Genomic DNA, 27,035 nt, shown 5'->3' with positions numbered 1-27,035 from the left:
AAGGAGAGTAAAGGCTAGTGACAATGGCCCCACATTTTTGAGATACCCCTACCGGAGGTAGAACTAAACCCAACAATGTTTTTCCTTATCTCTAAGGTCTCCCATATATGAAATGGATTCTTAGCTAAAAATATTTTACTGCTAAGATTGTTAAATTAACAGATATTGCTATACACCCCAAAACCAAAAAAGGACTAAAATATAGCCTGTCCTGTGATGGGGAGTTAAGGCATATAAACTAGTGCAGATCAATCACACAAGCTCTGAGAGCTTTGAAACTTGGCATGTTTATAGTCAGGAAATTGCTTTACCTACTAGAAAAGACTGGATGTGAATATCTTGATGTATGGAATGAATAGAGACATGTAAACATACACCTAAAATAAGCGGACATGCAAAAACTGAATATCTATGCAGAATGTTTTCATTTACTTTGTAGCTGCTTTACCAGGGATTATCATAGAAACACATATGATAGCTTGTGCCTGACATTTGCTCATTTCATGATGAACTGTTCATCTGCTGCAGCATGTTAGAGTGCCTTTTGAACCCCTGGAATGTGTCTGCTTCTGATTTCCCTTACACTTACTACTGTACATGTGTATTCATACACTGTGTGTTGGCCATTTTCTTCATTATTTATCCTGTCTCTCACCTCGGTGAATGTAGCTATCCTCACTCTATCAATAAAGAGCAGCAAGCTAGGTTTCCATCTAACTTTTTAATGCGTATCTTAACTATTCAAATAAGAAATCCTAACTGGAAAGACTTGAAATGTGCATCTTCTAATCCGCAAAGATGTTCCATTAGCTACAGGGGGTAGTAATGAACTCTTGATTCACAAAAGATTAAAGATGATGGAAACAATTTGCATACAGTATATTCAGACATTGCACAACATTTCAATCCTCGTCATGGACATACTTTTAGAGGCCACCGTCAAGCTGAGGTTCTACTTGTGTGAAGCGGTTTAAAGAATCATCTGTAAATAACAACAATGCCCGTCCATAAACTCCTTAAGTGGACAAACCCTCAGTGACGTCACCCATAGGTTTTCTGAATAGCAGGCATGAAGCTCGAAATATGAGCTACTGTATGGGCACCGGCTCCGCCGTGTTTGGCATGCTAGCTGACATAACCTGACAGACCGACAAACAACTGATACATCATACCCAACATTATTGTTTATTACAATAACTGTATTATTGGAAAGTAATAATGTCTATTTCTCACTAACTTTCAAAACATCTCTAAGTGAAATAAAGTTTAACAGACACACCAAACACAGCCAAGTAACGCGACTGCTCTGCCATCTTTATTTATCATACGGAATGCACTTTAAATAGAATATACCATTTACAACAGCTGCTTGAACCAAACACCAACAAAACTCCATAGAGCAATCTCACCAATCCCCTCCCCAAACTCCTATTCCATTTTCCATATTCTGACAATTTTATGAGTATGCATATGGAGAATGGCATCAGGTATCAACAACAGTGCATCCCTAAAATACACACACACACACACACACTATACTGTTTTGCACTTCACAGATTCATAGGTATCTGCGGTGGTGTGTGTGTAGCCCGAGGCTGCCTCATGGTTGGCGGCTAAAGGAAGGGAGTGGTGGGAGATTCAGAGCTGAGCTCTACACTCAATCCTGTCTGATGTGCACTCTGTCACACTGTGGGAAAGACAGCCGCACATCTCGAACTGCTAGAGCAGGGCCAGAGCAGGACCAGAGCAGGGCCAAATCAGAGCCAAATCAGGGCTATTTAAAGGCTAAATCAGAGTCAAAGTCTTGGTCTGTTGTAGTTCGGAGGTTGGGGCTGATTAGGGCAAAGGTACCAACTGAGTCCTTGACTGACTCTTACCTCTGTGTGAGTGTGTGTGTATGTGTGTTTACATCACACTCAGTACCTTCCATCCTTGTCCTCACAGCAACCAATCTCCACTCTGATCGGAGAATGTGAAGGCTGCTGTTGCCATGGAAACGTTGTTGCCGCTGAACCAGAGACGAGAGTCTCTCTCTCTCTCACACACACACACACACTCTTTCTCACTCTCTCTCATCGTGTAAGGCTGCTCTGTCTCCTGGCGACTGCCTGTGCACGCCTCCAAAACGGCTCCTCATATTCAGTGGAACACGTGGACACATTGGTAATTGAGTTCCTACATGGGGGAGTGAAGATGGAGTTTAGCTCCCCCTGACTGTGACAAAGGTGTAACGGATTAAGATGAGTTTCATAGAGAGAGAGAGAGAGAGAGAGAGAGAGAGAGAGAGAGGAGAGAGAGTGAAGATAAAGAAGGGAGGAGAGAGGAGGGAAGAACAAAAGGAGTGGAGAGAGGAGGAGAGGAAAAGAAAACAGATGAGTTGACAGGAAATGCAAGAACAAAAGAGAGAAGGCAGGAGATGAGAGAAGAGAAGAGAGAAGATAGAGAACAGGAGAGGAGATGAGAGAAGAGAGAGAAGATAGAGGACAGGAGAGGAGATGAGAAAAGAGAATAGAGAGAAGAGAAGAGAGAAGATAGAGAAGAGGAGAGGGAGGACAGGACAGGAGATGAGAGAAGAGGAGAGAAGATAGAGGACAGGAGAGGAGATGAGGGGAGGAGAGGGAGGACAGGAGAGGAGATGAGAGAAGAGGAGAGAAGATAGAGGACAGGAGAGGAGATGAGGGGAGGAGAGGGAGGACAGGACGGCCGAGGAGTGTGGAGGAGCTGGTGTGTGCTGCCACAGCATGTTCCCCATAGTAAGTGCCAGAGTGTATGACGGACAGACCCCAGGTCCCCGGGCGGCCCCTTCTCTGTGTGCTTCTGACAGGTGAGAGACGGCATAAAAATGAATCAGTGCGCTCCATGGACCCCTTCATAATGGAGAGCTATCAGGAGCTGCAATGCTGGCCAATCAACAGGGTCTCCAGAGAGTGCCTGTGACACCACACACACACACACACACACACGCACATGCATGGACACACACAGTCACATACACATACACACACAGTCACACACACATTCACACACACACACACACACACACACACACACACACACACACACACACACACACACACACACACAAATCTACAGTGCTAGATTTTATACGGCTGAGCTCAAGGCCCAAGAAGCTAAAAGAATCACAGTAATGGAGTTGAAGGAGTGTTATGATATTACCAGTTGTAAGAACTACAGGAGGTTCCGTGATACAATAGAAAAATCCAAATGCTGCAAATGTTGTTTATTTCCCTATCTAAAGAATGTGAGACATTGAGGTTTGTGAAAATAAATTATCAGTAAAGTGCTAAAATTGTAGTTAATTACATTGTTACATGTCATGATTTCACATTTTCTGGTGGAAAGAAAGAAATGCCAAAATTCCAAAAATATTTAATCTAAGAAAAAGCTTTCATCAGGTCCATCTTACTCATAATCCACACTGTCTCAATTGCACAGTGTACAGTTCAACTATGTCATTAGTTCCCCTCCATAAATATCTGATCACAAACAACATTTAACATAAAGTCATGGTCTGTGTAGGTCACAATACAAACTGGTGGCATTACATCCTTAAGTCAGTCTGTTGGCATTACACTTTAAAATCAGTGATGTCTGACTGTATTATTACTGTATTATTGGGCAGCCGTGGCCCACTGGTTAGCACTCTGGACTTGTAACCGCGGGTTGCCCTTGAGCAAGGCACCTGTAACCCCTCACTGCTCCCTGAGCGCCGCCGTTGAAGAAGGCAGCTCACTGCGCCAGGATTAGTGTGTGCTTCACCTCATTGTGTGTTCACTGTGTGCTGAGTGTGTTTCACTAATTCACCGATTGGGTTAAATGCAGAGACCAAATTTCCCTCACGGGATCTAAAAAGTATATATACTTATACTATACTTATTATGTGGCTCAGAACAGGTCCCGAATATGTCCCGGATCTGAACTAGAACAGGTCTAGAATAGGTCCTGGATCTAGACTAGAACAGGTCTAGAATAGGTCCTGGATCTAGACCTGATGCTCAGTCTGCTACTACTGGGCTGGCATAGTGGGCAAAATGAGAGTCAAATCAGTCCTAAAGATACCACCGTTCTGGGCACTGACCTAAGTCTCTGATGAAACCGCCTCTTATTACAGTAACAGTATTCAGAGTGATTCTTCTCACACACAGTTAGTTAATAAGATGCATACTAAGTTCTTTGTTTCCAACAGATTTAACATGGTTGACTGTGGGTCATGTGCTGGACATTATGTGCTGGTAAATTGTCATTGACATCCAGGGCTGTAAGGATACAAATACACACACACACACACACACACACACACACACACACACACACACACACACACATATGGTTACCCTGGAAGGCTCCCATAGGCTTGTCTCTGACACTGCAGAACGAAGCTGCAAACTCATGCATCTCTGGCTCTCCCTCCGCAACCCAACCCCTATATTGGCTTTGACCCGACAGACCAACCACAAAGCACAACCAAGGCCAATACCAGGAATCATTTTACTGGTTCAACACTCTCATCAGTCTGTGCTATCTGTTGCCCATCATAACAGCATCATCATAGCCTACATGTAGATATTCCAAAAATGCAGTTCAATTTGATGAGTGGTTCTGACCAAGAGTCTCCATTTATTATTTTGAAAGAAATAACCCATATAGAAATATTATTTTCCTATCTCGGCCATTGTTTCCCTATCTCTGCCATTATTAAGGACAAAGTTAAATCATTGCAGATACATCTCGTTGTCTTAGAGGAGAGACAGAGGTTGTGTGTGTTGTCTAATGCACCTGTAGATGCAGATGTATAAGACCTTCGCGGAATAACAATGTGTCGTTTAGAATTCCAGTCACACAAACAGACTGACAGTCATGCCCGGCAGGCATCTAAGACTCCGCTACCAGTCTGCAGATCGGACTTATGTACTTAAGTATGTTGGACCACAGGTAGGCTGCTGAGTAACTTGTAAATCCTACCTCTGGCTGCGTCTTCCTTGAGTGTGGTAGCGCCGTCTTGGTGTGATGCGCCCGGCGTGGGTTCATCCCCTTCGAACAGCTGGTTCACTTCGCCCTGCATGTCTGCCGTGCAGCGGTCGCCGTCACTCTTGGAGAAAGCGGTCACCGTGAACCTCTGGCTCATGATGTCGGTGCCTCACGGTAGAGGGGCGGGCGAGTGGGCGGGCGGTCGACGCGGCTTCTGTTTCCCCGGCGTAGCGCGGTGGAGGAATTCGCCGCGGTCCGCGGATGCAGATGTCGGCAGATCCCACCGGACACACAGCACTGCCTATTACACGCTAACAAGTCAATCTGAAAGCAGTGAAGGCCAATTCCATCACAAATATAGGGAGTGTTGTATTGCCCCTGCCCGCGAGTCCCAGCCTAGACGCGCGCTTATTGTCTGCTGATAGGGGATGTTGAATGAGTGGTGAGCTTTACATCAACCGGTGTCTGGGAACAGCTGCGCATCCGGGTCCTAGAGCCGGTGAAAGGTGCTATGGATGAATCAATACCTGGAATTATTGTCTTCGTGTTGACATAGCCTAGTGACAGAACAATTTTAAGGATGCCGTTTTTAATTGCATTTAGGCTGCTTATTGGATTTGAAATATCTTGACATAGTAGCTGCCTTGTAACGTTTAATACCATATACCATTACACAATAATGTTATTGGCCAATCAGCTATGTGCAGGCTAACGATCGGCACATTTTGTTTGTAGGCTTGTTCATGCGTTGCGTCGTTTAGTAGTAGGCATAGCCTACGCCAGGCACTGGCCAGCCTATGAAAACAACAACAACAAAAAACAGAATTTGCTAAAAAAAATTAAAGGAAATCTCGTCTTATTTACAGGGGCGAACTGGGAGTAAAAACCAGTAGGCCTACTGGTTACTAGGGCTCCAAGGGGAGGGAGGGCCCTTGAAGAGTCTGGAATATATTTTATTATATTTATTACATTACATTATTTTTATTACATTTACAAACTATAAACCAGGCTACATATTGATACCACTCGATTTAGTATGGAAGCCCATGCTAAAAAAAGACATTAAAAAAGACATCACAATTCTGAGATAGGCCTGGTAAGTTGACATTTTAGGTCAGTATTTTGAGATAGTATAGCGTAAGTCAGAATTTCGAGATACTATGTCAAAAGTTTGAGATAAAAAGATTTGAAAAACCATCAGTTTGTTTCACATTATGTCACATATTTTCCCCCAGTCACAACGTTGAGATTTTGCATCTCGTGATTGCACTTTTTATATATTGTTTTCTCTCAAAAATTCGATGTATTATCTCAGAAGTTTGTAGGCTTTTTTCCATGTGGCGGGAAAGGACCTCCCATAGCGTAGCGTGGGATACAGCTACTGCAGCGATTAGTCTGTACAACCAGAGAATGTCCGTAGAAGGGCTCTGGTACAACCCATGCGTGGTTCAAAGCTGTGGCAGACAACTAGTGCAACACTTTGCAAACTAGATGGCGATAGCGCTTTCGTTGTGTCCACCCCACGTATGCTGGAAGGGAAGAAGAAGAGTCGGGACGTGGAATGTAAGCAATGTAATTAACTCTGCTAAAGTGATTTGTTAAACATAACCAGAGTCCAGGGGTCATCTGTGTGCATGTGCCGGTAATTGTGTCCAGAGTAGGCTAAAGCCTATGTCATGCACTCCATGAGTTACCAAGACGCGTGTGAATTTCGAACATAAGTTATTAAATGTTGCAGACTCATGGTTAGTTACTGGTCACGCTCAGTTTTTCCACAAGTCTTCAAACAAAGAGACAGCGCCACATCTATCGATTTACCTTTGAATTATCAAGACAACGTTTGAGTAAGCTGATTCAATCAAGCTGGAACAGGGGTAAGGGGAAGTTCGAGGAAAAGTAAGTTTTTGCTCAGTCTATTGTTATTCATTGGATTACTGCCTGGACCTTTGAGCAAAACATCAGCAGACAGAGAAGCCCTCAGTGTAGCAATGCAGACTGTTCGGAGGGACCTGCTTATCCAACTGTGGGTCGCCAATCGAACTGACAGGCTTATCATAAATTCGCATTTATTATGACCGCCGCATATAGGTTTAGTCAGATTTTTTTTCTTTTTCGCATGCCCAAATTTCCGTCAATGATTCCCGGGACACTGAAAGACCGGGGTACACGAAACTTGGTGGACATGTAACCCCACATGGATAGCATGGAACCATCGTTTTTCGTTTTGATCTGTAGCCCCCCCGCTGAATTGGACCCCCGAAAGGAGGGTAGGGCAGACACAGTTTTCTGTGAATATCTCGAAAACCGTAGGGTTTAGGAGGACCATTTTTTTGTATATTGATCTCAAGGGGCCATGTCAACCCATTCCATAACCACTCATTTCATGTATAGCGCCACCTAGTTAAACACAAAAAAGTAAAAATGAGGTGTTGTAATTGAAGGTATCTGTGACCTAACATAGTCAAAACTGCACGACATTGGAAGTGTAGGATCATTATGACACCCTCTGTATGCACGCCAAGTTTTGTGGAATTCCGTTCATGGGGGGCCACACAATAAATTAATTTATGTTACTATACACCAACTGGCCTGTAGGTGGCCGGAGACAGTTTTCTGTGAATATCTCGAGAACTGTAGGGCCTAGGAGGTCCACCTTTTTTTGTATGTTGGTCTTAAGGGGCATGTCAACCCATCCCATTACCACTTATTTCATGTATAGCCACCTAGTTAAAAATTAAAAAGCAAAAAATTAGGTGTTTTCATCTCAATATCTCTGGCTGACAAGGTCAAAACTGCACGAAATTAAAAGTGTAGGATCATTATGACACCCTCTGAATGCATGCCAAGTTTTGTGTACTTTCGTTCATGGGGGCCTTACAATAAAATAATTTATGTGTACATTTAGTGACGCACACCAACAAGGATTCCCGACACTGAAAGACCGGGTACACAAAACTTGGTGGGCATGTACCCCCACATGGATAGCATGGAACCGCCATTTTTCGTTTTCATCTGTAGCCCCCCGCTGGACTGGACCCCGAAAGGAGGGTAGGGCAGACACAGTTCTCTGTGAATCTTTTATGGTATGTTGGTCTCAAGGGCCCACATCAACCTGGCTCATAATCACTCATTTGTGATTTGCCCCGGTAAAAATGAAAATCAGTAGGATTAAAAGAAAGCCAAAAAAATCATCATCATCATCATGGCTGCATTTTCAGTATTGGCGTAGAAGTAGTCGCTTGTCCACTAGATGGCGATCGTTGCAGTGAGACGTAATTTTGTTGGAAGTTAAAAGTGGGTTGGAAAAACAATGGACGCTTCATACAAGGACTGTATTTCACGAGCGAACATCTAATAAGGATAGGACGATGTTCACATGAAGTGTAATTCCCATTTCTTCTTGAAGCCGAAATAAATCTGAGGATGTTTATCGGACATGCTTGGTTTTTACTGCAGGGTGCGTTAATCTTGTAATATCAATAAGGACCTAGGTAATGTTACCGTTAGCGTTGGTTGAGTGATGGAGGCATTTGATTTATTGCATTTGTAGAAAACTATAAATGCGGTTATACCAAGCAAATGTATAGCAGCACTGTTTGTATCTTCGACTGTCATTTATTGCGTGCTACAAAATCATTCTGTGCAATGGAAGATTTACCAACGTTACACCGGGTCTGATACAGTTTTGCCTATACATGCGGGAGACTGAGACGCCTGTTTATTTTGTTTTAAGCGTGCAGGGTGTGAGAGGGGAATCGATGTGCTTTGATTACAGCTTGGTAGTTGTAGTCTGTGAAATTAAAAAGCACGCGGTGTGTGAAGTATCCAAACAATGACACCTTCATTTCATTATGGCTGCTTTAGCAAAACACCTTAAGCTACTGTGTAGTGGGTCCCATTTAGAAGTGGCTACTTCATTCGCGCTTTCATTGACTCATGGAGCTGCGTGAATGTTATTACAACTTTTCGCCACGATATGACAGTTTAAGTCTGTTTGATACTGTAAAGGCGAAGCCATTGGTTTCCAAAGGAGATTTTATTTGTGTCGCCAGCATAGCCTATTGACAATTTATGTTGTAAATAGGCCTACCTTATAATCCTACCTGTAGCTTAGGGAAGCTAACAGCTTTCTATTAGGATCTAGTTTGTTAGTTACCGTTTTGTCATAACTCCCCTGATGCATTTTGCATTTAGAATAGCCAGAGCGTGTATATCTCAATCGAAAATTAAACAATATCGGGTGCCTATGGACTATCTGCAGCCTGATCTGCCCGCTATTTATTTTTTGATTTCTTAAAAGATTGAGCTTGGTCTGATGAAAGCCAGACTAGCCATGGACCTCAGTTAAACAATGCAAGGGAACATGAATCAGCCTATATTTGCACTAACAATAACGGACAAAAGCTCTTCAACTTTGGCCCGTTAAAATGTGTATGAACAGTCTAGCGACGCATTTCATCAAGGCCCATTTGGACATGTCAGTTATTTGCACCACTGGTTAGATGTAAAACAGCATTTCGTTTCAGACTAGGCTACTGTTACTTAATTTGTGCATTAACAATAACGTTTCAGACTACTGTTACTTAATTTGTGCATTGACAATAAAGTATTACATGAACTAAAGATGACTAAAATCTTATGTAGAAGAAGAAACATTCACAAAAAAAATCCATCCATCCAAAATGACCTTTGTTTTTGATAGCTGTTGAAAACGGCATGGAACTGACAGAGATGTTTTTGTTTAAAATACATAAAAAAAAATGTTTAAAAAAAAATAACATTATGCTGATACCTTTTGCTTTTCCCAAATACAATGTAGCCTACAGGTGTAAGTGACCTTTCATCAATCCAGTTGCAATGGATGAACTGTGATGAACTGCCCTACTTGTGATTGTTTAGAGATTTTAAAGGTTTTATAACAATTCTACATCTTCTTTGGCTATTCTACAATCTATTCACCTTTTCAGCACCAGTAGGGTACTTTCTGTGCAGCTGCACACACACACTCAGGCATGCCAAACAAGCATACACAAAAGTTTCAAGAGTGGGGGATGGAGTAAAATATGGAGACAAATTGAAGTGTGATTTATTTTCGCGGAACGGATGTACAGGACTGAGCGGCGGTCATATTTTGTACCGCTATGCGGTACATCTAGTTTAAATTTGGCTATAGGCTACGATATGTTTATAATTTTCTACTGTCTTAGGTTTTAGACAAACAGACAAAATGCACCAAAAACAAAACCTCCGGAGAGGTAGCTACACATTTGTTGTTGCATGATAAAGCAATGAACGTGCTGGTAGGCGTTTGACATGACATTTGATGGATCCACCGGATGGTAGGAAGGGAGGTTTTTGGCATCATTCCCGCGCTATATAGGCCTACGTTAATAGCGCCGCTATTGGTGGGGGCAACAATCACTGGAGGCCAATGGAGAAACATGTGACTCTGACTGGAAATCAGACTGGTGTCTCTGATTGTTGGCAAGTGTTTGTTGCCATAGACAGTAAGGTGTTTGCCCCCAGCAATATGGCGCCTATAGGACTCAACAATCCGGTATAGCTTTCTAATCATAGATAGCCTATGTTTCTAAGACTGTATGCATCATAATGCAAAATGTATCATGCAGTAGGCCTATCATTTTGCCATTGTAATTGTTTCCCAAAACAATTGCCTTTATCCCGATTAGCATTAATTTGTCAATTCATGTGTTTCGTCAGGTCCCTTTCCACAGGTGTATACAATAAAGCACCTAAATTATGAACGCAGACTGCATGGTGCTTGATTGATACACCTGTGGTGATGAAACCTTTGAATATGTAATATCATTTTTCATATATACTTTAGTTTTTCACCAAAAAGTGAAGTGCACATGATGGAGTCCAAGGTGTCATTGCAAGATGTTTGGTAAGGAGAGAGAGAATGTGCGCTCATTTTACTTAAATGTGGTCTCATTTTATTAGATTGTGCGCACAATTTAGTATATTGTGTGCTTGTTGTACTAAATTGTGCTCTCAATTTAGTAAATTGAGCACACGATTTACTAAATTGATAGCACATTTAGTAAAATGAGACGACAATTTAGTAAAATGACCACACAATTCAGGAAAAAAAGTGCACATTCTCTGGATATTCACCTTAATCCACACGCAAACATGGGGGATGCCATCTTTGCCCGTGTTGTGTCCAAACCAGGTCCGAACTTCCCGTTGAGCAGTACATCCATTGCAATACATTGAGATAGCAGAGTTCTATTGAGATGACTGGCTTCATCCTCAAGTTAGGAACCCTAAGTGACATACTGTGCTGAGAATGTCCAGTCTGTCTCTAAAGATCAGTTTATTTTCTCTAAATAAGATTTATGTATGAGTAGTATGTTGTTATTGTTGCAATACTTATTTGGAGAAATTCAACTATGAACAATAAACTGTGTGTTTAGATTGGATATGTGCAACAAACAAGTGACTCTCTTACTCTTCCATTGACTTCCATTGAATTAAAAGAGCACCACATGTGGTGCAAAGTGGTACTGCAGATCCAGTACAAATTCAGTGGATTTATAGACAATATGTTTCAAAAATTTTATCTCAATAAAGAAACCGCAACAAGCCCAAATTTTGGCCAGATGATCCTCACATACAGAATGATATATGGTAAAATTAAAAAAAAAATCCTATTAACTGTCCACGTGGTAAAATGAGAAGATGAAAACAGGCTTTTTGACAATCAAGCCCAATTTTTAAAAAATGCTCTGAAAATATGATAATGATAACAACCAAAGTTAATGCATGGAAATTACCTTATAATACATATATGAGTGGAAAAAAAATCTGATGAATTTGCGTCACATACTTTTTGAATGAGAAGCCCTCAAAGGTGATGATGTATTTTCACATAATGAATTTATAGCCATTTTCAGAGCTTTGCAGAGGGGAAATTACACAAGATATGTCTGATCTGATTGGATTGTTTAATTCAACAGGAAAATTTACTTTTATTCACATAGTTTCACTAATGTGTGTGAAATACCAAAAGAGCCAATAATGTTGGAAGTTGAACAAAAAGGATTGTTCACCACATTAAAATGACTTGAAACTTCAAAGGGCTGTAGTTTTAGAACCATTAGTGTTCTTTTTAAAAACACCAATTTGACTTGTCTTATGCATTGAGATCAATATGTTTTGTATAGAGTTACCACAGGTTACTCTGTACAACTACAGGTGGCACTGTGGTAACTCTATATAAAACATATTGATCCCAATGGTGCATTTTGCCCATGTTCAGGGTGGTAAATAAAAAATAAAGATTTGCATAAGACAAGTCAAATTGGTGTTTTTAAAAAGAAGGGATCATGGAGAACACCCCCCTTCCCCCGTAAAACTGTCTGTATCTTGGAAAGTATTGATCTTACATAAAATTAATTTTACAGTGTGTCTCCTGGGTAACATAGGTACACATTTTTTGAGACCTAAGTGCGTGGGCCCTGGTTGAATTGATGTGGAATGACCCCTCTCCATCCTCTTCTGCTGTGTTATCCCAATGAAGCTAATTAGCCGGAACTAGCCGACCGGAATATTGAGCACAAGGCGGAAGAACATACATTTCTAAAATGGGCATGGCGGAATTATGAATGCATAAAAACAAATCTTCCAATGACACCTCGGGGTGAAGCAGTAGCGCTAACGAGAAAGTCCAAGGGTGTAAGTGAACATACCGAAAGCTTACCCCCTGTGGGAGGCTCTGAGGCTAATAAGCCTTCACCTGCAGTTAGCATTCCATTGACCCCCATTCATGTTGGTGTCACTTTGACAGCGAATAACTTTACATCTGAAATGCTTAAAGACTCGATTTGTCAATTGTTTATATTTAAAGAAACACAACAATTCATAAAATGCTCCATTACCTTGTATCTCAAGCTATGGCCTCATAGCAGCCATTTTTGTAAAAATAGGCTAACAATGATGTCATAACCATGCGACTTTCTGTTGCACAGTATAGAAATGACCGTATAGTCAGGAGAAGCTCGCAGTGAATCGGGTGGAAGTACATGGGGGGACATGGAAGCATACAGTCAAGGGAGAGTCCATGAAAGCATCGGAAACCAATATTTCAGCAATGTTTTGATGGATTGGTAGTAGGCTACTTCGGAATGTGGCAAGTGAATTCATATGAAGTAACATTTATCCACAAACAACTAGGATACTTTAAGAAAGTATATGTAGTTAAATAATGAAGTAGGGGTAACAAGGTATAACTAGATTCATGTAAAAAATAACGAATCATACAGGCAATGGAAAGCACCCTTGATTCAGATTTCTCTCGGCGCAGCTACCAGATGAGTTACAAATTTCACACAGGTTGCTCACGTCCCATCTACCTCAAGCTCAGTTTGTGGCTGTGCAACATCTGTGCAGTACAATAAGCATTGACTTCACCTCCCTCAAAGTCTATGGGGTGACTGTGTCCATTTCTTTTACTGTCTATGGGAAAAGTAGCCTACGTAAAGGCGGGGACTTTGAAATGGGCGAGACCTCTCTGTTGAAGTGAATTGAAATAAACCAATCACATGCAACCACATGCATCTATCGACAAATAAATGTAAACATCCCTTTATCCTAAGAATGGGACATTCTGCTGTCCTATGTGAAAAGCTAAGCAGGACAGTAGGCTATAGCCAAAATACCTAGGCGAAATCTTTTACACATCATGGCAGGGTGTCAAAAACAGTATATCATTGTATCATTAAAGTGATGTGTTAATATTTGGAGTTCAGAGGTTTCATGTCATTATTCAAGCTAATCTCTAATCTCAACTTCATGCGTGACAATCGTTAATTAAATAGGCCTATCTAACCAAACTGTACGTTCAAGTTCATGAGAATATTAGAATAATAGAAGGTCTAATTAAATAGGCCTATCTAACCAAACTGACCGTTCAAGTTCATGAGAATATTAGAATAAAAATGTGTTGTAGGTTACTGCTTGCTGGTGCTTCCGCTTTATTAGTAGGCTAGTCTATATTCCCACCCTCAGTTTCCAATATAAAATAGGCTACGCCATTTTGCTGGTATATAGAATCGGCTAATGTGCAAACGATTGCCCTTTTTGCAAGCTAAGCTATATATGGATGGATTATCACTTGATGGAAAACGGACCGATCTAGAAATCTATGGCTAGGCACCCAAACTTAAATCAGGTAATATGCCTAGTTGTCATTTATCTTTGAACTTTTTGATCTTTGTCCACTCTCTTCCATTCATACAGTAGCCTAAGTGCTTACTGAAAAATAGGTGTATGAGAACATGCTGGCCAGGCAGACAGGAGTGCGCTCAAAAGTATCGTCACTTATTCTAAAACATAGGCTACAAAACGTACTGTACTGTACTGTACATACTGTAGGCCTAGGGCTGGGAAGGTAACCGCAATACCGCGGTCACGTGACACCTACCGCGGGTCTGAGCTCGTCACCGTCATCACCGCAAAAAAAAAAAAAGTGAAACATTTGGGGGATTCGACATCGACGTTTTCAACCATGACATATGCACAATTCCGGTTTGAAAACGTAGCAGAATCTCAGAGATAATCACGTTATGCAGTCAACTTAGACGTCTGCAGGTGGCTAGCATGAAGTCCAATCCCCCTATAATTGCCTGTAGCCTACATGTGTCCACGTAGGCTAGTAGGCCTATGTAATGTCATGATGTGATGTGATGAAGAATCTTATGACATTGATACTCAGAGAACCACAGTTACGCTAACCCTCCGTTTTCAAAACAAAACTTATCATCAAAAGAAGATCAAAATGAAGCAAACCCGACCGTTTGTGTTGGGGAGCAATATTCCAACATTCCATTTGTTTATTATGGGAGAGTAGGGGAGAACTGGCACAATCGTAACACTTTTCTATTCTCTCCGTTCAAACTCGATTTACATAAAGACGTTAAACGTGAGTCATACATGTTTAGTTCATGAAAGAATTAAAAAATATATTCTAGTTTGTTAAGAATTTAACAGCGACATGTAGGTCTAGGCTACCCTAGGACCTACAGTAGCCTACCTTTGTTAAAACCTGAGGCAGCCATCAAAACGTGTGGTAGCCCACCATTAACATTCGCATAAGCGTCATGAATAAATCGTGGCCTATAGCGCGAAACCGCGGTAATTTCTTGCTTACCAACCGCGGTAAGAAAACATCCATACCGTCCCAGCCCTAGGCCTACATAGACAACATCAGTTGACAACATTATTTCCAACCATTACAGATAGTAAGTCTAATATAGTATTTTAATGCATGACCAATATGAATCAAGGCAATCTTCTATGTAAGTGTGCGGTGTTGTCAATTCATCCAGTTCATTCATCTCTTTTGCACGTCTTTCCAATAAATACTAAATAAAAAATAAGGTAATTTTTTGGCATAATCACAGAGTAGTTTATAGCTTATCCCATCCATTGGAGATTAAATGTGATTCAGCACGACTCATAAGTGAATATGTAATATCATATATTTGGCTCAGAATCGTATTGCTATGGATTAACAAAATAACAGACTGGTCTGATGTGATGTGGTATTTAAAACAGGTCTGAAAAGCTAGAACCATGTTTTTGAGAATTTAATTGCTTGGAAGAGCAGAAGAAATGCTACATATTATTCTTTGAAAAAGTATTCAGATCAGATGCGGAACAATATTGAGATTGTAAATGCTACTATAATATCGTCTGACGCATTCCATTTAAAGGTATCGCTCAACACAGCTATTGGTCGGCTTTAACAAAATCTTTTTATTAATTAACAAATGCTTGACTCTGCCCACTTTGTACGTCTGACTCGCTCTGGCCACAGTGTGCATCCACTAGCGGCAAAAATACGCTGCCAAACTCGGGGCCATGGTGTGAAAGAAAGAAAGCAGCAAAGTATCAGACCACTTTTCAGTAGCCCAAGCTGATGTCTGCATTTTTCCACACACAAACGATATTCACTTTACTGCCACAGAGCAGTAAGGAAACCAAGAAATAACCAACTCTATGGTCTTGAAAACTGATTAACCGATCACCAAAACAGTTGCTGATTCATTTTTAATAGTTTACAACTAATCGATTAATTGTTGCAGTCCTATCAGAAACCAAAGAATGTGAGAGCATTTTACAGTGTCCTTAACAGGTATTTTCCCGCAGTGCATGTGGTGATCAGACGCTTCCGGCCCAGCGATGGAGATGCCATCAGAGTTCTGTTTCGTGACGGGATTGAGGAGCACATCAACCCCACCTTCACCCATGCTATGAGCCAGCCACTCTACATGGGGCTCTCCTTGCTCCTGTGTGTGGGGGGATACCTGCTGGGTGGCTGGGTCCTCGCCGCCTGCACGGGTGGGGCCTGGCTCGCACTGGTGTATTATTGCAGCTATGAGCTGTATGCAGGATATGTCAAGGCGAGACTACGCACAGACATGCGAGACATCCAGCGCAGCTACCTCAGCGATCCTGACAACAGCTTCTTTGTGGCGGAGGCAGAGGTGGACGGGCGGTCCGAGTGCATGGGCATGGTGGCGGTGGCGGGTAAAACGGAGCCGGGTAGTGGACAGCGGTACGGCGAGCTGTTCCGCATGAATGTGTCATCGGCGTGTCGCCGCGAGGGCCTCGGATACCGACTGGCCCAGACCGCCATCGACTTCTGCAAGGAGCGTGGCTTCTCCAAAGTTGCCCTGGAAACCACCTCCACGCAGAGGGCTGCGGTGGCGCTGTACGAGAAAATGGGCTTCACGCTCACACACACTCACACACACTCACACACACTCACACACACTCACACCACCACAGAGTCACCGCAGTGGGTCACCAACCTCACCAGGGTCACCATTCTGAGGATGGAGAAACCCCTGTGACCTCATGGCCAGCAGGCAGTGATTTGGCAAACAGCATTGAGCCTGGACTAGATGGACGAGCTGATGGACGAGCTAGTTCAAAGGAAATCCTCTCAGCTGTGTTTAAATGTAGATGTCTGTTTACCAGATGTTTTCCTTGTGCCAGTACTTAGAGATGTGCCACATTGTACTGTCCATAATATACCAGTAGAATCCCTCCCTGTGGTAAGAATTTGTCATCCTGAAATATTATCAACAGGATGATAATGGGTGGCTCACATTTGGACCAGTACCAGTAGAATTCCTCCCTATTGTAAGAATGTCATAATGCAGTATCCTGAGTCGTAGTTAAGATGGAGCCCATACATCCAGAAATGATCCTTCTGTCATGTTGCAGGCAGTTGACATTTGAACATACTTCCTCAAGTTAATTAATCTAGGCAGAGGTGGCTTGACAAGTCCTTGTTGGAGAAAGAGTTTAAAGGTACCATGAAAAATCATGCTATGCCATGTTAATAATAAAGTGTTGAAACACCTTGAAAGATGTTATTGCAATTCACAATGATCCTTATACTGGATACAAACTGTGATGGAAATGTATGGCCTCCACCATGATGTAATTATGTCAGTATCAAAAAACGTACATTGACTCAAAACAAAAGCTAATCAGACTTTAAATCTATCAATGAACTCAATGATGCCTGTAGAACGTGCCACCTACAAAGTGCTATACAAAAGTGAAAGAAAATGCTTTCTATTCTAACAATTTTTTTTTTGTGTTGAGCAATGAAACATATTGTAGATGTGCGAATGACTTCCTGACTTACTTAATACATTTGTAAAAGGATCAAAGTACATTTTAATTTCTTAGATTAACAAAAATGTTTTAATAAGACATAATCAAAACCTTTCATAAGCCTGACTGTAGACAAAACCAATGTCACTAATATGCCTAGATTAACAAAAATGTTTTAATATGACATAATCAAAACCTTTCATGAGCCTGACTCTAGTATAGACATAACCAATGTCACTAATATGCCTACCTCATTCTTTATTCTATTTGTAAGGGGTCATGTCCAATATATATGCTGCTCATTTGCATATATAGTATATGCAGATGTTCTGAAACTGGTGCCATCTCATAGGACAGCCTCAGGGGGGTTGACATCAGCCTTCAGCACAGAATCATATTGCTATATAACTGAGTGATATGTCAGAAATTAAACAATGATGTTAATAGAGAAGATTGTCACTGTCACAAATTGCCTTCTCAAATTAGTTCGTTTTTTTCTGTATTCCAAGTTTGAATTGATTGATTGGTTGACTATCACAACGATTTGATATGAAACTATATGATACTATGAAAAGTACTTTCAGATGACCCATGCTGTGATTTTGCACTGTATAAATAAAACTGAACTGAGATTAAAAGGCAATTCATTAACACTTCATTAAAGGACAATCTGGTCTATTTTTGGATGACAAGTGTAAACGTTTATAAACAAAATTAGGTTAACCAGAGTAGTTTTTAGTAGCATTAACAATTAAATAGCATATAGTATAATCATTGGGAGCCAATTCTCACAAGCCATTACAGTTTTTCTCAGTCGATTTTGTGCATTTCTCGAATTGTCATTGATGTTTGCACAACAGTTCTGAAAACAATTAGTGCAAACTGCACCACAAAATTACCTGAGCGCGTATCTTGCTCAAAATGCTTAGTTTACACCTCAAAAGCAAGTATTTATGTCAATATAACTCTGCAATCAGAATGAATGAATCAGAAAGTCCTTAAGCCATTGTACAAACAAGATAGTCAAACTGCTTCGTCATGTTGCCAATATGACAGGCAACTATGTAAATATTTTCTAATAAAGAATGCACAAGGCAGCACTTTTTTTGTTGGTTAGCCATTTCAAAACTACAAAGTTACACATTATTATGACCGCCACGCAGCGAAGCGGCGGTCATATAGGTTTAGTCAGATTTTTTTTCTTTTTCTTTTTCACTTTTCACATTTTCCGTCAAGGATTCCCAGGACACTGAAAGACTGGGGTACCCCGAAACTTGGTGGGCATGTAACCCCACATGGATAGCATGGAACCATCATTTTTCGTTTTGATCTGTAGCCCCCCCGCTGGACTGGACCCCCGAAAGGAGGGTAGGGCAGACACAGTTTTCTGTGAATATCTCGAGAATTCCTACAGAGGAAGTAGATTGGGGCCCAAATAGAACGTTCAAGCATTGTTTTTGTTGTTATTGTTGAAAGGGTCTATAGGTACATTTTTCTATGGACCCTTTCAACAAGGTAAACAAAAACAATGCTTGAACGTTCTATTTGGGCCCCAATCTACTTCCTCTGCATTAAGATAACATATGGAATGTTAAAAAGGAAGTGTTGTGGGGCCAACTATGATGCTGATAATGGAACTCTCTTGAAAGGGTCTATACATTCTGACGTTCCTGTCTGTTAGGCCACATAGCCTATATCCTTGACAGATTATGACAACATGTAATGACTCAAGCGATGAAATAAGACATTAGTACACAGTCACTGGTATGGATGTACTAAAGCATTTGCTGTTTGTTCAAGATTGGGAGAAATTGCTTTTATGATGTCTACAAGTGATAAAATGATATGGAGTTTGAACAAGAAGTTTTGAGAATTTCAATTCTGATCTGAGAAATAAAGCAAAGCAACTGAGAAAAACTGTACAGGGTTACAGATTCTAACATTTTACAACTGTGCTTTGTTTGGTACACTATAGTCTGTATGTGTTATAAGTCTGTTTTGGTATTCACATTCATGAGATACAGGAACAATATGACACATTTGTAAAGTTAATTTAACAATCAATAGATCAAATAATGTTGTGGCACATTTTAAAAACACAGTTTATTAACCATAAGGAAAAATAACATCATCTTTTGTAATGCAATACTTTTTGCAATGGTTATTACACGGTTTGTTGCCAACAGTTATTGAGTGATGCATTGTCTATCCACTAGAGGGAGATGGTGAACACACAACAGAGCAGGTTGTTCTATTTACAAGACTGGACCATGGGTTTGCTTCTGAAGTCACCTTCATATGTGGCCCTCATTGATCCTGAGAAAATATGTTTTCAGCACACTCTCCTGAGAGCCTGAAGCCATGACGATTTTACAGGGGGTTGACAGGTGGGAGGGCACACCTGAGGCTCACCTGGACAGACAGGTAAGCTAGTGGACAGGGCTACCTGAAGGGGCAGTCCTGCTGCTGTACGATGGACTGCACTGCCGCATGCACTTGTTGATAGATTGCCTCTCCTTCCATTGTCTGGAACTTGAAGAGGCCCTCTCCTGTCTCACACATCCTAGAAGAGACAGAAAAGACTTCAGAATTGAACTTAACACTCATTCACTAAAGTTTGTTTGAAGTGCAACAGAGAACTATTTGCTCCTTTAACAGAAATGACCCATATCTGATTATAGGTAAAAAATATAACACTGTTGAACGAGAGAGAGAGATACTGAGATACATGGTGTAGAAGACTAATTTCTACCAACCGGCCCGCTTCAAACGTGAACCAGGTACGGTCCCGTCCGAAGCGTCTCAGCGACGTCAAAGGCCAGGACGCAAATTTGAGACTGGGGTTCCGTGACTCCCAGAGGGAAATTGCCTCCAAGCCGACCTGCAAAACGCACTCGCCCGACGTCACCAGACCCTTGCAAGGTAGTAGACACACACGGAAGCGCTCTGGAGGGGCAAGATAGATAGCACACTCAGGCTGGCCTTGGTTTGTTTAGACATTTGATGCAGTATTTAGGTTTATATTTGTATAGCACATAGCAAAGACTATGTGAATATTGTCTAAGCATGCTTTCCAGACAGCAAATCCTATTATTAACATCAGATCAAAACAGAAATGTGAAACATCTCTGGTAGTTGAGTTATACAGAGTATGTGCCAAAGATACAGTACAGACAGAGTGCCTTTAAGATAGGCCTCAGCTGTGCGCTAGGGAATGGGAGAGTTTTATTAACCAGCATATTTGCAATAATCCACAGTAATGGATAGTAATAGCCAGACATGCAGTCTGATGTATCAAGTTCTGAAACCAGGACTCAGTGTGTCACAGATGGAAGCTGGCTTAGTTCTGGCCTAGATCTGGGCCAAATTAGAGGTAAATCTGAGAGTATCTGTAGATCAAGAAGAGCCAGAGATCTAATATTCAGAAGATCAGTGTTGGAGCTGGGTCAAATGCAGGCCTAGTTGACATCCAGAAGACCTGTGGTCCCAAAGCAGGGTTGGTTTAGAACCAGAACATCTGGCAGATCAAGACCAGATTTGATTCAGGTTCAGTAACATCTGTCAGAGCATGGTCAGTTGTGGTGTAGCCGCTCCTAAAGATCTGTGCTGGATCAGGACTAGATCAGATTCTGAGACCAGGCCCAGATTTGGTTTAGAACATCTTCCAGACCCAGGTCAGATTCGGATGAGCAGGGCTAGATTTGATTTGGAACCAGAGCTTTGGCCAGATCTGGTTTACATCCAAAAGACCTGCTGGTCCAGGACCCGTTGTCTGGTTTGGAAACTGGAGGAGGTATGTTTGTATGTGCCGGACTCACCGCACTGCTGTGTGAGGGAAGAGGCCAGCAGGTCTGGCTCTCCACTCCTGAGGGAGTGCATCCCATTCTGAACACACTCTCTGTGGAGGACCTTCTGCCAGTCTGCAGCCTCTTTCTCTGACCACACAGCCCCCCACACACACACACACACACACAAAGAGAGAGAGAGAGAGGAAGTATTTTAAATGCCATATCAACATTCAAATGCTTGCTAATGAAAGTCAGACATGACAACTTAAGATGACACCGATGGACGCACTAGGCACTAGAGAGAGAGTAAGGGTAATTTGTGTGAACTATATTCAGCTGTAAAATGTCTGTAGTGCAGCTGAGTTGTTAACAACGACAACAGATTCAGATAAATAGTATTTGCCAAACTAGATCTACAACTCACTTTGATTAAAAGGCTTTGTCAAATGAGCAAAACACCCTAATCGGTTCTTGTCTCATCAAATGTTTATCCCTACACACAAACCACCCAGCAGCCCTTGAACCTAAGTAGAAATCACACCTTTCAAGCACAAATAAATACATAAAAATAGTAATAGTCGGGTCCACACACCTGAGTCACAGGTAAAGGTTAGTGTGCTGTCATCAGCGAATGTCAAAACCAAAACATTCTTCTTCTTCTCTTTTGATGGTCTGGTGACATCAGTGACATCTGTCAAGTCTATTACCTGAAGAAGATGACGATAAAGAGTTTGGTTCCAAAAATATCTCTATTTTAAAAATCATTAAAAAGTCATGCTATTGAATTGTGTATTTCACGTAATATCAATGATATTGCAGTTGTGTTGTTTTGATTGAGTAAAGATAAACCAAATAACAATACCCAATTACATTTCTATTGAAATTCCTTGGAAAACAAAATGTAAAAAGAATATTTATGAAACATTAAAATTGTGGATATAGCGTTTTGGAACCAAACTCTTCAGATCTTAACATGGTCTATTTGTCTATTTGTTACCAGATAAAAGGGGTATACCAGAAGCTGAATAGGACTGAGTTACGTTATATTGGGAGCTTTTTATGTCATATGGCCATCTTGTGATGATAGCCTTGCCTTTTGATGGCAGTGGAAGTTGGAAGCTCGCTCATTAGGGAATTTCTCCAGTCTGTTTGGGCCTTTGCTGGAAGCCCTCTTAAACACAAGCCAGCACCTTTGATAGATCTGTCAGAGAATACAAGGTAATTCATTAAAATCATCACATTTTGTTTAATTACACTGATTGAAGTAAAGCAATACTATAGTACCTAAGTGCAAAATGCCAGGAGGATTTTTAATAAATTAATTGAGTTGTATTGATATAATACATGTATAGAGCTTTTAACAAGCAAACCAGAAGTCTGGGTGAATGATATAGTGTATAGCATGTTTAGGCAAATATTTCTCTATCTGAGTAGTCACATTGTGCTAATGTTCTGGATATTTCTCAACCTGGATCAGACTGTTATCGTTAAATCATAAGCCAGTTTCGTAACACGGTGAGATATGAATACATTAATGATTGACGTCTTTCTTCCAGATTAATCATTGACATTGTGATAAACACAGCTGCCCACTGGAAGTACACACAAATAGCAGCCAAACAAGTATGATCCAGCAGCCTCACGCTGTGTGGACACAGGATGCAGTCATAACAAACAACAAACAGAGCTGTTTTCTCCTTGCTCTTCTTGCTCTCTCTCTCACTTCTGTGTCTCTCATTAGTTTTCAAAAAACATACAGACAACACACACACACACACACACACACAACAAACACAGAGGCACAGTTTTTACTTACCCAAAAATGTCTTCTCCGGACTTTCACATAACCTTGTTTAAGAATGTCAGAGAACTCTGAATCCATTCTGTACTGTATTTCTGTGAGCGTGTCCGCACCTTGCGCATGTGTGTGTGTGTGTGTGTGTGTGAGTGAGCGTATCCTCAGACGTTGGTTATAACTGCTCTAGGTTAGTTCCCTTCTTCTCGTGGCTCTTCACCTCTCTGTTCCACCCTTAGGCTGTGCCCTCCATGGTGTCAGCAGCGCCTGTGAGAGCAACAGTTGGCACCGGAGGCAGATTTAGTCCCGACTCGGCCCACCTGCCCTACCCCTGTAGGCAGATAGGGACTCCAGGAGGGGGAGACGCACCACAGGGTGGTTGACTGGGAGGAGGTGGGAGCAAGGGAGGGTGGGAGAGAGAGATAGAGTGACTCCTGCAACTTCGACAGGGCAAGAAACCTCCTACTCAAGGAATGTCACGGCTTGCCAGGTTTTTAAAAAAGCTGCCGGGCCAAGATGGATGTTATCACTCTGGCTACACGCTGTCCTGTCTAATTTCAACGTGACCTTTCATTCAACGGAAAGACCCAAGGAGATCTGATGATATAGCTACAACAGAAACCCTTAGCATGATATGCATGCTTGAACCCAGTTTATTGTGCTTTTCAATGGGGTTTAGTGACAGATAGTAGATAACTGCTATACATTTTAGTACATGTTATGTGTTATGTATACCAGAGAACTGCACAATGCACTGTACAGTATGTACTAAAGCAATGTCATGTAGATTAGGTTTATATCAGTGCCTGTGCTCCCCATGATTAGAACTCATGACCATGAGCTACAGGAACGTTTGATAGGGTGATCAGTCTATACACAGCATAAACCATGAAAGTGACATGTGTCACATTTTGTTCTTTTCTATGTACTTGTGAATTGGAATTGTGGATGTATTGAAGCCTAAGAACACATAAGCGAAAGTCTGACCTATAAATACCAAGACCCCCTTATGAATAAAATATGCTTCCTGTTAGCTGTAATGAATAGGTTAGGAGAAGATGGGTGCCCAAAGTTGCCTTACGGTAGGGAGCTGGTTTGGGCCACCTCAGGACACCATAAAAAGATCTAAGCTCACACCGTTAGTGCAGTGATACCCGACACGACCTGACACAGCACCTGACTCAGGCTAAAATCTGGCTCCAATCTGGCCTTGATCCTTGTACCTGTTGAATTAACTCTGGATTTAGCCATCATGTAGGTCTGTGTGTGAGTAAAGCAGGAATTAAGGTTCTTAGTTGATCCTTGCATTCGGTTAAAATGATATCTGTGGATTTTGTGGATTGTTCAGCCTACACAAATGTAGTCATCTATGACAAACTTGTCTGTTTGTCTGGGCTGAACAGTCCACAAAATGTATACTACACTTAGCCATGCGAGCCATGGTTGGGTCCTTGAAATAAAGGTCATACAATGACTCAGAAAAACAACAACGTTGGGCTGCTGTTACTCGAGAACGTTGCCCAATCAGGTGAGGTATCGTACCATGAAATATTTGTGGGAATAAGTATGCGCCTGTCACATGGAAACATGAAACCGAATTCTCCCATGCAGTTTGCAGACAGATTTGTCTGCACAATAAAAGACACATGCCTATATGTACGTATCTAAGCATCTGTCCATAATAAATGTCATACATAGTGGTGTATGTATGGCTCCACCAGAGAACCATAAGAGCAAGAGGGGACAGAAGATGCAGTCAGTGCCTGAGTATGTGATTGGTCTGCAGACTGAGGATGCTTTTGGACAGTGATGTCAGATGCGTCTCTCCGCAGCATCTCAGATCTGCTGCGTTCTGCTGCAGAGTCCACAGGCATCTGAGAGCTTTTGCTTTAAAGAACTTGTTTACGTTTGGTCCCAACTTGGGACGCTGAGTTTAGTCTCAGCGGCCCTGAAGCGATTCCACAACTCGGAGGCGGCAGATATAGCCTCGCGTAGCCGTGGTCACCAGGAGCCTGGTCCAATTAAAGATGTGTTAAAGAGACGCTGGCCTGACCCGTGCCAACGGGAGCTTACCAGAAGAAACATTTACCCACATAGCTGTGCCACATGTGCGCCTGAGGGTCAGAGGGCTGGTGGGCGTGTGGTCGTGTGGCGTGGGGTATAAATGGCACTGGGGCTCATTAACAACTGGGGCCCCCAAAATAACGGGCCACACTGGCTCCAAAGCATTTTGGGAGCTCAGTGTTGTTGTGTAATTTTAGTTAAGTTTGAATTTCAAATGAAGGACAGTGTGGTCTGTGTGACTGGAGAACTTATACAGTAAATCTACTCTCTGAAGAATAGATAGAAGAGATAAGGCCCATTCACACCAAGAACGATAATGATAACTATAAACAAATATCGTTCTTGTTAAAGCTGTAGTTGGCAAGTCTGACAGATTGAGGCGACTTAGCCAAAATTTTGAATGTTTACAACTCTCATGCCCCTCCCTCAATACCACCGAGAACCCTCTCATATAGTTTGTGCTCGTCAGTGCGCACCAGACTGCACCAGACTGTGATTGACAGTCAGATCTCAAACAGCCCTGCTCTGATTGGACCAAAAGAACCGGGAGCTGTGGATTTTTGCAAAACAAATAACAGGCTCTAGGTGGAGGTAGAAGTGCGGGTTTCTTTCTAAAACCGGCTGATTTATGTTGTTCTGTCAGAGCATAGTGTCGGTTTCAGTGAATATGATCAAAAAACTCTTGCCAGCTGCAGCTTTAACCCTTTGCAGACCGCACGCTCTAATTTCGGTACCCCAGTTAATGAATAACGACATTCGTTGACGTTATGAATAACGACATTCACACATAAACTATAACGATAACGACATGAAGAACGATATTGTTGGGGATCACTTTCAGAGCGATTTTGAGAATGATAAAAAGCTAATAGCCAATCAGAACCCATCAAATTTTAGCCGTCACATTCATTAACACAAGGAGAGACTTTGTTTATCCTTGTTCAGTGTGAATGCTTTTATCGTTATGGTTACAGTTATCGTTATCGTTCTTTGTGTGAATGGGCCTATAGAGATGTCACCACAAGAGACTGTGGCTATCAAGCTTTTGGCAGTTTACTCTCCAAAATGTCCCAGGTGTTTGAGGTGTCACTCAATTGGTGTTTGACACTAGAGTGGGTACTGCTCTGCCCTACAGTAATTACACTTGGATCTGATGTAAATCAGCTATCAGTGAGAGGAAATGGATATTTAGCTGTGATTTGGAGAAACTGAATTAAAGTATACTAGAGAGAGCAGAGTAGAAGCAGAGCTAGAATATCACTCTAACCAAACCTGTGTCAGATCAGGGCCATCATATGACACACACACACACACACACACACACACACACACACACACACACACACACACTCAGGCAGTGAGGTCACACACACACACACTCCCTTATAACCCATGTAATGACCCACCATGGTTCCTGTGCACTGCAACAGAATGATGACCCATGCGTTGCCTCATCTCAGATGTTTTGTGTTTGGATACACACACCACATACACACGCGAACACACACATGCATACACACAGCCATACATACTCACACACACACACGCACTCTACGTTCATTCACTCTAAGGTGAATGAACTGTTGGCAGGTGGCCAAAGCAAAGAGAGGTTGGGAAAGCAGGGTTAAAGTAGCAGGAGTCTACGTTATATCACTTGGCAGAGGTTATGTGTGTTGTGTGGCGGTGAATTGGGCTGTTGCGATAGCGAGGGCTCCATCCAATGTGACATTCCAGAACACTGC

The 27,035-nt window shown here is 41.8% G+C and overlaps 3 protein-coding genes across 5 annotated transcripts in view; 1 reads left to right on the top strand and 2 right to left on the bottom strand.

Annotated features, from left to right (window-relative positions):
• Window positions 1-5,432, bottom strand: part of slc12a5a (solute carrier family 12 member 5a) — a 180,806-nt gene extending 175,374 nt beyond the window's left edge. The window contains exon 1 of the mRNA XM_048255271.1: window positions 4,984-5,432. Coding sequence (XP_048111228.1) covers window positions 4,984-5,146 — 163 coding nt within the window. The 5' untranslated portion in view covers window positions 5,147-5,432. The remainder of the gene's footprint in view (window positions 1-4,983) is intronic.
• A 1,009-nt stretch (window positions 5,433-6,441) lies between these two features.
• On the top strand, window positions 6,442-18,304 carry nat8l2 (N-acetyltransferase 8-like 2). 3 transcript variants are annotated; one of them, XM_048253864.1, is made up of 2 exons: window positions 6,442-6,552; window positions 16,165-18,304. In XM_048253864.1, exons 1-2 carry the CDS (start codon window positions 6,516-6,518, stop codon window positions 16,869-16,871), a joined length of 744 nt encoding a protein of 247 aa, XP_048109821.1. In that variant the 5' UTR covers window positions 6,442-6,515; the 3' UTR covers window positions 16,872-18,304. The 3 variants fall into 3 exon arrangements, with proteins under 3 accessions (XP_048109821.1, XP_048109820.1, XP_048109822.1); XM_048253863.1 differs by having other exon boundaries at window positions 6,442-6,561; XM_048253865.1 differs by lacking the exon at window positions 6,442-6,552 and adding an exon at window positions 6,586-6,885.
• Window positions 18,305-19,730: 1,426 nt separating this feature from the next.
• Window positions 19,731-23,650, bottom strand: LOC125301964 (docking protein 5-like). The gene is made up of 6 exons (XM_048254864.1): window positions 23,251-23,650; window positions 22,528-22,635; window positions 22,027-22,141; window positions 21,465-21,581; window positions 20,403-20,592; window positions 19,731-20,209 (listed from the first exon to the last, which is right to left on the bottom strand). The coding sequence occupies exons 1-6, from the start codon at window positions 23,314-23,316 to the stop codon at window positions 20,089-20,091; spliced, it is 717 nt and encodes a 238-aa protein (XP_048110821.1). The 5' UTR covers window positions 23,317-23,650; the 3' UTR covers window positions 19,731-20,088.
• Between the last annotated feature and the right edge of the window lie 3,385 nt (window positions 23,651-27,035).

This window comes from Alosa alosa, chromosome 10, assembly GCF_017589495.1.
Source record: "Alosa alosa isolate M-15738 ecotype Scorff River chromosome 10, AALO_Geno_1.1, whole genome shotgun sequence".
Taxonomy (NCBI): domain Eukaryota; kingdom Metazoa; phylum Chordata; class Actinopteri; order Clupeiformes; family Clupeidae; genus Alosa; species Alosa alosa.
The sequence above is the reverse complement of the archived record's forward strand: the minus strand, read 5'-3'. Positions and strand labels throughout refer to the sequence as shown.